The 14,718-nt window shown below is 44.3% G+C and overlaps 1 protein-coding gene across 1 annotated transcript in view; it reads left to right on the top strand.

Moving 5' to 3' along the window:
• Positions 1-14,718, top strand: part of col4a3 (collagen, type IV, alpha 3) — a 38,204-nt gene that overhangs the window by 7,090 nt on the left and 16,396 nt on the right. Inside the window, exons 2-23 of the mRNA XM_064303305.1 lie at positions 4,288-4,344; positions 5,552-5,641; positions 6,742-6,786; positions 6,948-6,992; positions 8,147-8,209; positions 8,399-8,452; positions 8,688-8,714; positions 9,571-9,645; positions 10,016-10,078; positions 10,327-10,362; positions 10,682-10,726; positions 11,116-11,190; positions 11,438-11,482; positions 11,857-11,919; positions 12,477-12,521; positions 12,846-12,899; positions 13,046-13,087; positions 13,257-13,338; positions 13,450-13,485; positions 13,614-13,778; positions 13,959-14,051; positions 14,322-14,417. Of these exons, the coding sequence (XP_064159375.1) occupies positions 4,288-4,344; positions 5,552-5,641; positions 6,742-6,786; positions 6,948-6,992; positions 8,147-8,209; positions 8,399-8,452; positions 8,688-8,714; positions 9,571-9,645; positions 10,016-10,078; positions 10,327-10,362; positions 10,682-10,726; positions 11,116-11,190; positions 11,438-11,482; positions 11,857-11,919; positions 12,477-12,521; positions 12,846-12,899; positions 13,046-13,087; positions 13,257-13,338; positions 13,450-13,485; positions 13,614-13,778; positions 13,959-14,051; positions 14,322-14,417 (1,396 nt within the window). The remainder of the gene's footprint in view (positions 1-4,287; positions 4,345-5,551; positions 5,642-6,741; positions 6,787-6,947; positions 6,993-8,146; positions 8,210-8,398; positions 8,453-8,687; positions 8,715-9,570; positions 9,646-10,015; positions 10,079-10,326; positions 10,363-10,681; positions 10,727-11,115; positions 11,191-11,437; positions 11,483-11,856; positions 11,920-12,476; positions 12,522-12,845; positions 12,900-13,045; positions 13,088-13,256; positions 13,339-13,449; positions 13,486-13,613; positions 13,779-13,958; positions 14,052-14,321; positions 14,418-14,718) is intronic.

Genomic DNA, 14,718 nt, shown 5'->3' with positions numbered 1-14,718 from the left:
AGTGGAGCAAACTGCAGGCACCCCATTGGTCCCCTGGTTGTGGACAATCAACTGAAGCCCTCACTATGTAATTGGCCAGCCAGGCACTAGCCTGTGGGGCTACTGGCCACAGTAGCATAGGCACAGTCAGGATTCAGGCCATGGGGTACATCACCCACTGCTTTAGCAGCTCCGGGAGATAGTGTTTGCTAATCAAATATTGTAACGCCATTAACAGTAGGTCACATTTACATGAACAGTAGAAAATCAAACACAGCATAACCAGCATGCAGAGCAGTGAGGATGCAGGAGCACTCACGTGACGCTGTGTTGCACTGCAGCGGTCTTCTGTCCTCACAGTGCAGCTGACCTCACGCTCGCTGTAAGAGCTGCTCACACTCCGCAGCACCGCCCAGACGCAGCGACGGCCGCGAGCTGTGAGACGACGCGGGGCTGCGCCGCTTTGGCTCGAATGTTTCACAGTTCCTGAAAACATACTTACTGGATGGCATTTCAAAACACAGCCGCGTGCGGGCAGATCAAAGAAACCCCCCCCACCCCGCCCCCCTCTGCCTGCGGGGTTCGCTCCCCTTCTGCTCATTCTCCCTCCTCCTGATAAGAACATCTGAGGGGCTCAGGCTGCACGTTTTGACCGTGACCGTGACCGTGACCATAACCCTGACTGCAGCTCAGGTCACAGAGGAGCACATCGCTGCAGTATTTAAGGCCTCTTATGCTGCCCCCGGTGGACAAACATGGTATGAGGGATGAGGGTTACGGCTTTAGTGGGGCTCCTAGTGCCACGCCACCAGAGGTGAGAGGGTAGCGTAGCACAGGGCCGCCCAACCCTGTTCCTGGAGATCTACCATCCTGCTGGCTTACACTCCAACCCTAACAAAGCACACCTCATTCTACAGCTGGAGATCTCATTGAACTGCTAGTAGAATCAGGTGTGGCATGGGTTGAAATGAAGACCTACAGGACGGTAGAACTGGTTAAAGGATGAGGCTTCGAGAAGGTGATAGAGTAAGAATGTTGGGGGATGAGAGGGTGATGACATGAAGGGTAACAGGGTGCAGACGTGATCTCTGTGGATGATGTTGGCGGACGTCTGGAGAGGCAGGAGCAGACCTGTCTGAGCATGCTCAGAGAGCAGGTGCCTGCATGCTGGCCGAAGGCCTGTTCTAGCTCATATGCTGCCTTTCCACTTGTTTTGGAATTGACTGCATTCACATTTGGCTTTGAAGTTATGGTATGGGCCTGAAAAGTGTTTTTTGTTTGCCAACACATTGGGAATATTATGAGTTTATCAGAAGATCTGCTTTTTGTGGGACACATTTTTGGACCCACTTTGACTGTTCTGCTGGAATCCAGCATTGCTCTTGGTGGGGAAAGGGTGTGGGCCACGATGAAGAAATGCATTATATAGCACCTTAGGAAGCACTTTACAGTAGTGTGATGGATGGTCCTGTAGCTTTAGCCACTGAGGCATTGCCACCCCCCCCCCCCCAAATGCACAGAGAACCATCATTCATTTGCTGAAAAGGGGGGCATTTGACTTTTTCATCAGGACAGGGGATGGCTGGAATGGCCAGATTGAGGATATGGCTAAATTACCAGGGAACCCCAAACTCTGTTTGTTGATAAGTGCCATAGGTTCACATTAATGACCCTAGGCAGTCAGGACCGTGGATTACACACCATCTGAAAGACAGAGCCTCTTACAGCACTGTGCCCTCATTTGCACTATGGCATTAAGAGTGCCAGCTAGTACACCCAAGATCCACATCCAAGATCCACACCCAAGATCCAGCAGATGTCTGCGTTTTCTGTCTGCTGCGTTTCCTGTCATCCTAGTAGGAATCAAATCAATAAATACATATGTATTCATATATTATACACACGCACACACACACGCGATGTGTCTGTAGCATGATTCCACACTGTGCCATAATAGTTCTGATTAGGATGTTCTACGCTATTAATGTAAGTATTGCTCTCCTGCTACCTCTGGTAAATGGACTGAATTTATGTAGCGCTTTACAATTGATGCCTCTCATTCACCAGAGCAGTTAGGGGTTAGGTGTCTTGCTCAGGGACACTTTGACACGCTCAGGGTGGGGATCGAACCGGCAACCCTCCGACTGCCAGACAACCGCTCTTACCTCCTGAGCTATGTCTCTCTCTCTTCTTTTTCTTCTTCTTATTCTCTAGTTTCCTTTCTTTTTCCCCTTTCTATACCTCTCTCTCCCTCTCTCTCTCCCTCTTCCTCTCTCAGATTCCGTCTCCCCAGCATGTCCCAGGTGTCTGCAGGTCTGTATCTGATGGTGCTTATCTAAGTATCTCAGAATCTGGGGCTCCTGAGCATACAGATTATATCACTCTCTCTCCCTCATTCTCTGTCCCCCTCTCTATCCCTCTCCCTCTCTTGCTCTCCCTCTGACGCACACACACACACACACAGATACACATCCGTAAATATGCACACACCCCTGTAGTAGCTGGTGAACCACTGTGCATTATATGCAAAAGCATAATCTATATGGATACATGCACACACATGCTCATGCTTTTTCTCTGTCTCGCTCTCTCTCACTCACTCACACACACGCACACACACACACACACACAGCTTGAAACCTGGCAAGCACTAAGTGAAAAGTTCCTTTTTATGTCTTATGTATTCTTAAAATAATTGCATATGAAGGAAGTTGTTGTTCAGATGTATTCTTATTTGTGTTATAGCTCAGAGACAGTCCAGCACCTTACCTGATGTTCCAGCTTAGCTTTTCCCAAGGGAATGCTCTGCGCTTTAGCACTCTTCTCCCATGCGCTCCTCACCCGTCATCTCCTGAACACATTCATCTCTTCTGATGAGATTTACTGACATATTACACCTGCAAACATCTATTTGTTTTCTGCACCTGCAAGGACTAACCCCTGGCTTAAAGACTTTTGTAAATAGCTGTGCCTTTGCCCTTTGTGTTAGTCTCTATGTGTGTCCACATTCATGCATGTGTGTGTTGATGTGCATTTGTATGTGTTTGAGAGACAGAGAGTGAAAGAGTGTATATGAATGTCTGCATGTGTGCATGCATGTGTGTGAGACTGTGTGTATGAGTGTGTTGCTGTGCATGTGTGTGTTTGAGAGACAGACGGAGAAAGAGTGTATATGTGTGTCTGCATGTGTGTGAGACAGGGTGTGTGTGTGAGTGTGTTTGAGAGACAGACGGAGAAGAGTGTATATGTGTGTCTGCATGTGTGTGAGACAGAGTGTGTGTGTGTGAGTGTGTTGCTGTGCATGAGTGTGTGTGAGAGACTGGTGAAGCAGAGTGTGTATGTGTGAGCTCAGTGTAGATAGGAGCTCTCTCTCTGTGGCTTTCCCCATCCTCTGTGTGTCAGTGTTGCATGCCTGCAGAAACCCAAACAACCTGCAGGACACGATGTCTATCACAGAGGGACCCGCCGATAATTCCGTCTCCCCGCCGCGCAGACGAGCCCATTCATTAGAGCCATGCGGCCTCCTGTAAACAAAGAGAGATTCTGTTACACGGAGATCGGGCTGAATCACAGCAGCACGTCCTGAGCCTGATATAAGATTATTCGCATTCTTGTCTGACCTAGTTTTGAAAAGGCGACCCGTGATAGGTGGGCTTGGACCCCACTCGTTCGAGGCTATCTGGAGCGTTGTCTGAAGGAGCCGTTGATTTGACTCGGGGGGGAAAGGCTCTGAAACATGCTTGGCGTATCTGCTGTATCAAGACACGTCATCAGAGTTTCTCGAGTGGAACGTTTATTCTTTGGGGTCAGGCAGGAAACTGATCTCGCTGTGGCACTGTTTAAGGTTCTGCCTCTGTTGCCAGGGTGTACTTCCAGTTACTTTACTGTCATTGTCCTGATGCAGTGACTCTGCTTGTGATGGGCTGTGCGTGTATATGTAAACGCAGTGTATGTGCGCTTGTCCCCTCCATCCAGCACTTATTGTGCCTTGTATCATTGTCTTGATGTTGTAGCTTGTAATGCCTCCTAGTTTGACTTTGCATAGGTTAGGTCAGAGTAATGTTCACTGTGTGAACTGCACTTAATGTGTTCATGGCTATGAATGACTGTAATACACAAAATGTGTATTGTACCTTATCAGACCTGTGTTTTGTAGTTGTTCCAATGACCATTGGTATGCACTTATTGTTTGTCGCTTTGGATAAAAGCATCTGCCAAATAAGTGTAATGAAATTAATGAATGAAATGTGTGGTTTTAAGTGTGTGTTTTTATGCATGTACAGTGATGATTGTGTTCTTTTTTCTCAGGAGTGTATCTGTAACAGGGCATCCAGGTGTCATTGTGATGGAGTGAAAGGCAACAAGGTAAGCAGAACATCTGACCCCTGGATCTTCTCCGAATCCTGTGAGCCCTGTCTGACTCCCGCCCCTCCCCTCCTGCCACAAGGGTCCCCACCCCTCGTCTAAAACCTATACATGGTGTGACTGGGTTCACTCTTATCTGTTTAATGAATGTTTGCAAAGAATTATAGTATTACTGTGAAACTAGGGTTTTACGTAGAAAATATGTACCTGGGAGAGCACACAGTGTCTGTCTGTGTCAGAGGTGGTGTACCTGCACACTGGCTCTGGATGACATATTCATACACCAGCATTGCTTTTTAGAGATGTGTGAGAGACAAGAATATTAAAAGTAAAAGGAATGTTAGAGTATGTAAAACGGAATGTTAATGTGTGTGTGCGTGTTTGTGTGCGTGTGTGTGTGTGCGTGGGGGGGGGGGGTTGGTTGGTGTTTGTGTGTTTAAGACAAGGCAACTGCCGTTTCTCCTTTGACTTCTGTATTTTTATATTAAAGCCATTTACGTGCAGTGTCTGCCCCCCAGTGGCTAACTATGGTATTTCAGTTCCTCAATGGCCACTTCCTGCATTGTAAAATGCTGTTACTTCATAAATGGAGTAACCACTTGCATTGTGTTAATATTCAAGAAACCTTTTGAAATATGTTCTGGGGATGAAAAATTATGTAATTTTAGTCATTTTAACAATTTTCAGAACGCGAAGTCCTCTCTTTTGAATATTTTAGTCACTTTCTAAAGAGCCAGAAAGGCTTGTATAACCTGTATCATAACAAAGTGAACAATGATAGGTATCAACCCCTAAACCTAACATTTTATAACAAATCTGACACAAAACCCAAATCTTTTCATGTTGATGCCTGCTGTATGGGCATCTTAAAAATTGAATTGCCTTTAAAGTTTTATATTCTGGCCAAATATCACAATATCAACCAACAATAGCGCTGTATGAATATATATTGAAGACTTAATGAAGACTTTTCATAATGTAACATCAACACACTGTACAATTTTTATATCCACACAGGATGATGAGGACTACACCTTTGTCATCACAAAACATGCAAATAAAAGCATTATGCATATTCCAAAATACAATATGAACATTAACTAGAAAAAATAAATTCAACAATTTACAGTGATAGAAAATATTTAATTTGAAAGTTCTCTCTTACTCACATCCTGAGGGTAGTCCTGACCTTGCCTGTCACTTGCAGGGAGAGATGGGATACCCAGGGTTTGATGGTCCTCCAGGAGAATCTGGTTTCCCAGGGATTGAAGGTCGTCCTGGACCAGTAGGCCCAAAGGTGGTAAAATCCCTTCATGCCAAACAGACACACACGCACGCACGCACACACACACACACACTTAAATACAAAATTATTGGGACAATCTTTGTTGTACTGGCTTGGTACAAATTCAGATTCAACTCTAGACCTTTTGTTAGCTTTCTTGTGATGAACTAATGATGCAAAGACACATAGCAGGTCAAGGAACAGCTGAGCAGCCAACTGTCCCATTACTTTTGCTCCCTAAATTGCAGGTGGGCTATGTAAAAAAAAGGCCACTAGTAATTCTAGTAATTCCACTTACTAGTAACCTGCGTTTATTTGATATCAAGCTATTTGTCAAATATTGAAAAGACGAAACACAAACAGATGGTCACTGTTGACAAAAGCATGTAGCCAGTTGTCAGTTTATCCTTCCTCAGCCCTGACCTAATAGTTATATTCAAATCAATAAGTTTATCTAGAACCTCTATTTGTGGGAAAGTTAGTGGATAAAAAAATTAATAAATGTATTTATCAACATAATTTTAAGAAATCGAAATAGTATAATATAATATACTATTTTACATTAAAACTGTTTTTAATAGGTATTTTAATTATGGAAATCCTACAATCCATTGAACAATGGACAGTGTATTTTTATAGTTGAGACTCCTTGCAGTAAAGCAACCACACCAGGACTGAACAGACCCCAACTGGTTTTTAAGAGCGCCAACATTTATTTCAGCCAGAATGGTTTGCTGTATAAGATTAAAGTACTGGATCACATACTGGCACAATCAAATTTTACACGGCTATTCGTAAAATTCATATTTTCCACACTGTCTCAGTTTTGTCTAAACCATTCTATCATTCTGGTCAGCAGTCTACTGCCTATATTAGCCACACTGTAGCTCACACGGAGGGGAGTAGATGTCCAGTCCTGGAGGGCTGCCACATTTGCAGGTGTTTAGGGTTTCCTTTCAGTTAACAGGTAATTTAGGCCTTGGAAATGAAAGCTAGCGAGTACTGAAACGGAGCATACACACCGGTCCTGCAGGCTGTGTGCTCCTGCCCATGACCGCTGGCTGGTTTTGTTCTGAGGATGTGTGTTTGAGCGGTGTGTGTTCTTTCCACAGGGAGACATTGGCTTTCCTGGACCTCCAGGACCTAAAGGCTCACTGGTGACTTCCTGATTACTGTTAATGAGTACTTTGTGTGTAGACATTGATTTGTGTGTAGACCTGTAGGTGTGTGTTGTATTAATGGATTATGGAGGTGTGTATATGTGTGTGTGTGTGTGTGTTCAGTGCACTGCATAATTTCTCTCTGGTGATTTTAACAGGGGCGTGATGGGAGTCCAGGATTCTTTGGAGCACCAGGGCTGCCAGTGAGTTTCTTTAACTGCTCTTTCTCTCTGCATATTATCCAGTCAGTTCAGGATTCTGTATCAATGTGGTTCCCTTTTCACAAGAGCAGATAGATCCCTGTGCTCTGGACATCAAGCTTGTGCTGTGTTATTGCACTGCTGTGATCTTGAGTCCTCTGCCTGCAGTACACTGCTGGTTTCTCTCCTGCCTGCTGTAGGATGGAAATGCATTTCGTAATGCACATGTTACTTTCGTTCATTGTTGTAGAAATTTGTGCCAAAAATAGCTTGAATCATTTTCAGCTTTGAATCAAACAGTTTAGCGGTTCTGTTGGGCTCAGCAGAACTGATCTTCTGATTTGGGATTGTAGTACAATTCCCATCACGTGTTTAGCCAGAATAAATCCCAAAGAATTAAAGACAAGTTACGAAGAGCTTGAATGCTGATGTACATGTACTTATCGTATTAGTTCTTTCCAGGAATAATATTTATAACTTTAAGACGTGCCATCTTCTGTAAATTGAAATTAATCACATCTTGAATGGCATATTTCCCCATATTTAGAGTTCTGTGCATTTTTGAGTTATGTGCCAGTAGGCTTGTCTGAAGAAAAACTGCTAGTTAGCTCTGGAATTTCAAACCTTGACAATAAATTTTCCAAATAAATAGGTGAACAGTTGTTGTCTTGACTGATGTGTTTCCTGAATGTACTTGACCTTGATGCCAGCGGTTCCACTTAGCTTCAGCTGGTCACCTGCTGCCAGCTGTTGTCACAAACCCAGCTCTAGCTGATTACCAGCTTCCTACTCTAGTTGGTTACCAGCTACCAACTAACAGCTAACAGCTTATCCAGCTGCCAGCTGTTTCACAAACCTAGCTCTAGCTAGCCACCAGCTACCAATTACCAGCTATCTCGTTTCACATACCTTGCTCTAGCTGGTAATACTGGTTACTAACTACCAGCACAAGCTGTTTTTTCCAGCAGGGTGATAAAGCAGGGCTTTACACATATTACCTTCTGGGTGTGTTTATATTAGCGTCTGTAAATAAAGCTGAAATAAAGTTTTTCATCATGAAATTTTTTCCTTTAATTTGGCTGGTATTTATCGTATTAGCACTAAAAGCTCACTCACCTGCTCTTCTCTCTTCCCCTGTGTGTGAATACTATTTTTAGGGCTCCCCTGGAAATGCAGGACCTATGGGGCTCCCTGGAATCCCAGGATGCAACGGGACAAAAGTATATCTATATTGGCTGTTATTTCTAATGCATGCACCACACACACACACATACACACATGTACATTCACACACTAACATTCATGTACTCACATGTACTTACACCTCACTCAAGCACTTGCAATTCTATTATTAAAAAAACCACTTCAATGCAAGCATTGTCATATAACACCTCTTTCCATATCTCTAGGGTGACAGCGGATCTCCTGGGTTCCCTGGAGTGCCTGGACCAGTTGGACTGCCAGTAAGTAATACTTACAGTATGTGGTTTCTTCTGTAAATAAGTTATTTCACCATGTTATTTAGCTGTAATTCTTCATCAGTTACAGCTGGTCATGTGATTGTGAAAGATCCTACATCATGTGAAAGTGTCTGAGAGACCTGTCCTGATGTGACTGTTTGTGTGAGGTCCTTCATCATTTGACTATGTGAGAGGTTCCACATAAAATGCCCAGACCAATACTTGATTTCTTTTTCAGGGTTTAAATGGAGAAACTGGACCCAAGGTATAGTTTGGCCTCTGTTTCCTACCAGACATTCTTCATCATTGTCTTGTGTTTGATTGCAACCCAGGATGTGCTTCTTTGTTTGTGTGTCATGTCTGGTCATGTGTATGAACTTGTGTATGGATGTGCATGTCAGGGAATTCACCTTCATGGTGAAGTACATAAAGAACAATTACAGCCATTGTACTTGTGCCAAGAAGTGTCCTTCCCTTTAAAGAAGAGAGAAACAAAATAAAATGGTTTCGTAGAGTATCTAAAATTGGTTGAGGTTTTAAAAAAAATATATATGTATGGTTAATTTTTTTAAAAAAAGCAAAAATAAATATAAACATTTGAAAGCACTCCCACTACATTGTTTACGTAAGTGCATTTGTGTCTGCATGCATGTGTGTGTATATGTGTGTGTGTGTGTATGCATGTGTGTGTATATGTGTGTGTGTGTGTATGCATGTGTGTGTATATGTGTGTGTGTATGTATGCATGTGTGTGTATATGTGTGTGTGTATGTATGCATGTGTGTGTATATGTGTGTGTGTTGTATGTGTGTGTGTGTATATGTGTGTGTGTGTGTGTGTATGTGTCTGTGTATATGTGTGTGTATGTGTGTGTATATGTGTGTGTGTGTGTCTGTGTGTGTGTGTGTGTGTGTGTGTGTGTGTGTGTGTGTTTATGTGTGTGTGTGTTGTGTGTGTATATGTGAGTGTGAGTGTGTGTGTATTGTGTGTGTGTGTAAATGTGTGTGTGTTGTGTGTGTGATATGTGTGTGTGTGTGTGTATATGTGTGTGTGTGTGTGTGTGTGTGTGTGTGTGTGTGTGTGATGTCTTTACTGTTATGGACTTCTGGATTGTTCCGCAGGGGGACACCAGCTATATGCCACATTATGTGGATGTGAAAGGAGAACGTGGTCCACCAGGGCCGAATGGTGTGAAGGTTTGTAAATCTGTCTGTATGTACCCCCATGCCACTATACCCCTCACTGAACTTCTGTGTCCTCCAAAATGATTCATTCCCTTTATAAACATCAGCAAATAAGGCTGTATGAAATTAACCAATACTGGTAATGAGCTCTTTTGTATGCTCAATCCTTTTACACTAATACAGTTGCTGAGAGAAAAATATTTAGTTTAACAAGTAATATTTTACTTTTACAAAAAAATATGTGTCAAAATTATTCACACCTCTTTCCAGCGCATTGTAAACCCTCCCTTTGCAAGGATAACACCACAAGTCATCTTCTGTAGCTGCGTACTTACACATACACAGAAAGCCTCTTCATGTCTGACTGAACCCTCTCATTCAGGGCCCCCACGGGACACCAGGCCTGCATGGCCCTCCGGGGCCCATGGGACCCCATGGTTATCCGGTGAGTGGATCGCTTGGCCTTTTTTTTCACATGTGAAGCACCTCATGGACCTCAGACCATGGCTTGTCTGTTTGTCTTTCACTCTCTCACTCACTGTTTTACTCACTGACTCACTCTCTCACTCATGTTTACCAGGCTGAAATTCTGCACAAGGGGGAACTATTAGCACTCAAGTACCTGAATGGTGCATCGCATCAATGACGCTGTGTGTCCTTGTTTCGCCTTTGACTGTCCTCTCTTCCCCTTAGGGGTTCCCAGGGTTACGCGGTGTGCCAGGTGAGAAGGTAAGTGTCAGCTCGCCGCTTCCTGTCTCTTTACCTAAAAGGTATTGAAATCCACATTAACAAAAAAAGGAACCTGTGCTTTCTCTGTCTAAGCTCAAAGACCCTGGAACAGCCTCCAGTGGACATTAGAGAAGATGATTCATGTTTAAAACCATTCAATAAAAGGTTATGAAACCCTGATGGCGCAAAAAGAGCTTAAAATGCCAATTCATTCATATGGTCTGGAAATATCATAACATTTTATATCGACTGGCAATCTAGTGCGCATGTATGTGTTTATGTGTGTGAAGCTGTGCCTGACCTTTTCTCTGCCGTGTAGGGTAGAGAGGGGTTGAGGAGTGTCCCAGCGCCACGAGGTCTGAAGGTAAGCGTTTGCTCATACTCACCTCCTGCCCCATTCACCTGCAGCTCACCTGCTGGACTGTCTGTCACCTTCTGTAACTGAACGTATTACAAAGCAAGGGAGTAGCCATCAGCTGTGAAAAATAACACAATAAAAATAACTCTCGGCCCTGGTTGGGATGCGGTTTGCCCTGACGTTACTCCAGCACTGGGTCAGCGGTCCTTAAGGAAATTTGCCTTGTTTCACAGTGGGAGGAGAAGTTAGGAGGTGATTGCTCCTCCCGTTAATGAGACCCTCATTAAGGACTGGGATTGTCACATGACTTAGTGCCACTGATATGTCAGATGTGTTTATTAAAATACAGCTCAGCCCCCGCACAGAAAAGGGTGAACTGTGGAATTTACTTTTAGGGAAACAGAGGCGATCGTGGACTACCTGGTGAAAAAGGAGTAAAGTTATATCTGCTTGGACAAAATGAACTGAAGGTAAAATACACACGTGCACGTGCACACACACACACATACACACAGTATACATGCACAGGCATATAGTATCCATACAAACACTCACATGCAGAAGCCTACATGCACACACATACTTGCAAATGCGCCTGGACACATACTCACAGACCAAACTTACGCCAGTGCTCATATGCATAGAGGTGAACACAGTAAAATACCAGTGAGCAGAAGTACAAGCATGAATAATGAGGTGTTTTGTGTTGGATTGCAGGGGATGCCAGGTGACCCAGGAGAGAAGGGCTGTGCTGGAATGCCTGTAAGTATGCTCCTGTACTTGAGCTGAGCTGGCTGCCCCTGTAAGCTTAGGGTTGTAACTAGGTAGCTGTTTCGTCGGTGACTTAGTTAATGCACTCGTCTTATCTACTGCTTGTTTTTTTGCGTAGACTGCGTTGTTGCTGTTCTCGTTTGTGTTAGTATTAATCAGGTTCTCCTTCAGGGTCCTCAGGGTTAAACTATGCGGTTGTTCCCGGCACTTGGAACGGTACTTCTCTCTAGGGTTTTTGACACACTTGTTCCTGGTTATGGTTATACACTTTGTTGTACGTTGCTCTGGATAAGAGTGTCTGCCAAATGCCTGTAATGTAATGTAATGTAATGTAATGTTACTCTATGGCCTGACTGTGTCTGCAGGGTCGTCCTGGAAGACACACGCGTGACCCAGAGAAAGGCGACCAAGGAGAGCCTGGCCCTGAGGTGAGATAATTCTCTTTATGTCTGTGTAGCATTGATCTTATGACTGAAACCCATGAGCCAACTCACTGCTGTGGGCATAGACTCTCACACGTTCCCAAAGATCTGGAATTAAGCAAGTATTGTACATTACACTAAACAATGTAGATCTCTCCAGCAGTAAAGCCACTGAACCAGCCTTTACTAGGAATGGGTGTAATCACCATAAGCAGACAGACATGCAAATTATGGGACCGCTGTTTAAGTTATGGTTGGGTTAACAGCCATCTGGGAGACACAGAATGGTGTTCATGTACCAAAAAATGAGGTTTCAGAGCCAAAAAGAAAGAAAAAACTCAGCAAAACCTCATGACCTCCTCAGTCCTGAGTACAGCCCAAATGAGTCTGCGAGCTGCAAAATGGCGCCAGCCTCGCCTTCTTTTCCTTTATTTGTTTTTGTAGTGCTTTTATTTTGTATGTGTGGTCAGTCGAAGTCGGCTCAATAGATTTATCAGCTCATTTTTGCAGTGATCTGTGTCTGCTTGCTAGAAACTCTTTTAAAATCATAACTTTTTTTTTAGGGAAAACCTGGGAAGACTGGTAATCCAGGGTACGGTGGCATTAAGGTAAAATTAAGTGTTTATTAAATGTCAGTCACATGTGAACATACATACAACATACTTACCATAACTTACACCCTGTGTCACTGAGCTGTCTTTTCGTGATGAGGAGTGTATATAATGGCAATTCTGTGCATGATTTTTGTTGATGTCTCTCCAGAAAATATCAAAAGCTTACGCTTTTTTGCTAAATGGGACCTTGGCAGGTGGAGGCTATGAATGAGTTAAAAGAGTCAAAAGGCCGACCGCCACATTAATCAGCATTACTGTGACTCGCATTCAGTCTCTGCGATCAAGGTCATTGGTTCATTTTAATTATGTCACGTGTAGGGGGAAAAAGGAGAAAGTGGCAACTCTGGCCCTCCAGGAATCGAGGGTTCAACGGTCAGTTCAACAGCTTTTTGATTCTAAAGAAATCTGTGTTTCAGTTTTGTCTGTCTGTGCCCATAATTTTTTGATTCCAAAGAAATCTGTGATTCAGTTTTGATTGTCTGTCTGTGCCCGTAACTGGAATGTTTGTGTCCCTTCAGGGCGATAAAGGAGACAGAGGTCCTGTTGGGCCACCAGGGGAAGTGAGTGGAAGTGATTGCATAATGCCACTGATGCAGATATCTATGTCATTCATTCTTACCTAACTTCTTTCTATTTGTATTCCTCAGACTGAAGTTGTTGTACATACGTGTGTATTTAGTATGGCAGGATTCTTGCTGTGTTCAGTGAAATGCTGCGTGTCATGCACAGGTGCAGTACAGGGACGTTTTCATCAAAGGGCAGCAGGGATTACCTGGCCCTCCAGGACCCCCGGGCCCAAAAGGTTACCCAGGTACATGTCTGCTGTGTCTGTCCATTACTTATTCAGCCTGTTAGTCAAATGTGTGTCTGGGCCCATATCTCAACCCCTCAGTTAAGACTATGCTGTCACGTTATTTTTCAGGTGTGAGTGGTTTCCCTGGACAAACTGGCCCACCAGGTAACTTCTGCATCGATTTGTCTCGCAAAATGAACAGTGCAATCATTCTCTCACATTGTAGGAAAACAAAATACACACACATACACACACACACATACCTAAAATCCAGTTTTTCTGTATTTTTCTAGGGTTACCTATCCCTGGCCTTCAGGGGTCGCCCGGTTACCCTGGCTCTTCTGGCCTGAAAGGGGACACAGGCGACCCGGGCCCTTATGTCAGGGGCTCCCCTGGACCGAGTGGAACTCCTGGACCGGTTGGTTCCCCGGGAGATCCTGGGCCTCCTGGAAGGCCAGGTAACTCCTTGTGTTGTCCCGATACTGATGTCCACTTCAAAAGGCAACAAATAAAGCAGGGTCACGTGGGCAGACTTATGGACTGATCTGAATGTGAGAGGGAACAGCAGGCTACTGTCCGCTAACTGGTGACGTCAGGGGAAGACCGACTCCACATGATCTTTTCTTTCTCACCGTCAGATGTTGCAAAGGGCCGCCCAGGACCCCCCGGAGTACGGGGCCCCAAAGGCAGTGGAGGCCCCCCAGGAATGCAGGGCAATTTCGGAAGTCGCGGTTAGTTCATTTCTCTCACATAAAGGACAAGGGCAAAAAAAGATATTGGGGCAGGAGAGAGGAAAAGGCACACAGTAAGCAAGTAAAAAAGGATCAAGCTGTCCACACCCGTCCTCCAAGCCCTGCACCTCTTCTCACTGGTTTAAACCTTCCCTCACCTGTCTGTGTTGCTTCCTGTCGTGTCGTCTGATCTTTCTGTATCCAGAGAAGGCCTCTGCATGCCCTCCTTCTTGGACCCTGGGGAGTAGCTCACGTGGCTCTTTGTTGCAGGTGAGAAGGGTGATTGCTGCAGACTCTGTCCGCTTACAGAAGCCGAACCTGGACCGCCCGGCCCACCAGGGGTCCACGGCATGCCTGGATGTGATGGTAATCTCTCTCTCCTACATCTCACCTGTGTGTAAGGACATTAGAGCGTAGCAGTGCTCGCTGATGAGAACAATCCATTCAATAAGGTTCATCATTTTGGCCAGTCTAGACAGCATACAATACTGTAGATCATGGTTTTGAAATGCTTCTACTGAGCCGTGATAAGGTATTCCAATCCTTAATTGTATGGATACATATTTATAATAATAATGAATGATTCCTTGCATTTATATAGCACTTTTCTCACACTCAAATTGCTTTACAGTGATGAGGAGAAAACTCACCTCAACCACCATCGATG

This window comes from Anguilla rostrata, chromosome 12 (genome assembly GCF_018555375.3).
Source record: "Anguilla rostrata isolate EN2019 chromosome 12, ASM1855537v3, whole genome shotgun sequence".
NCBI classification, from domain to species: domain Eukaryota; kingdom Metazoa; phylum Chordata; class Actinopteri; order Anguilliformes; family Anguillidae; genus Anguilla; species Anguilla rostrata.
This window is presented reverse-complemented; position numbering and strand designations above follow the sequence as displayed.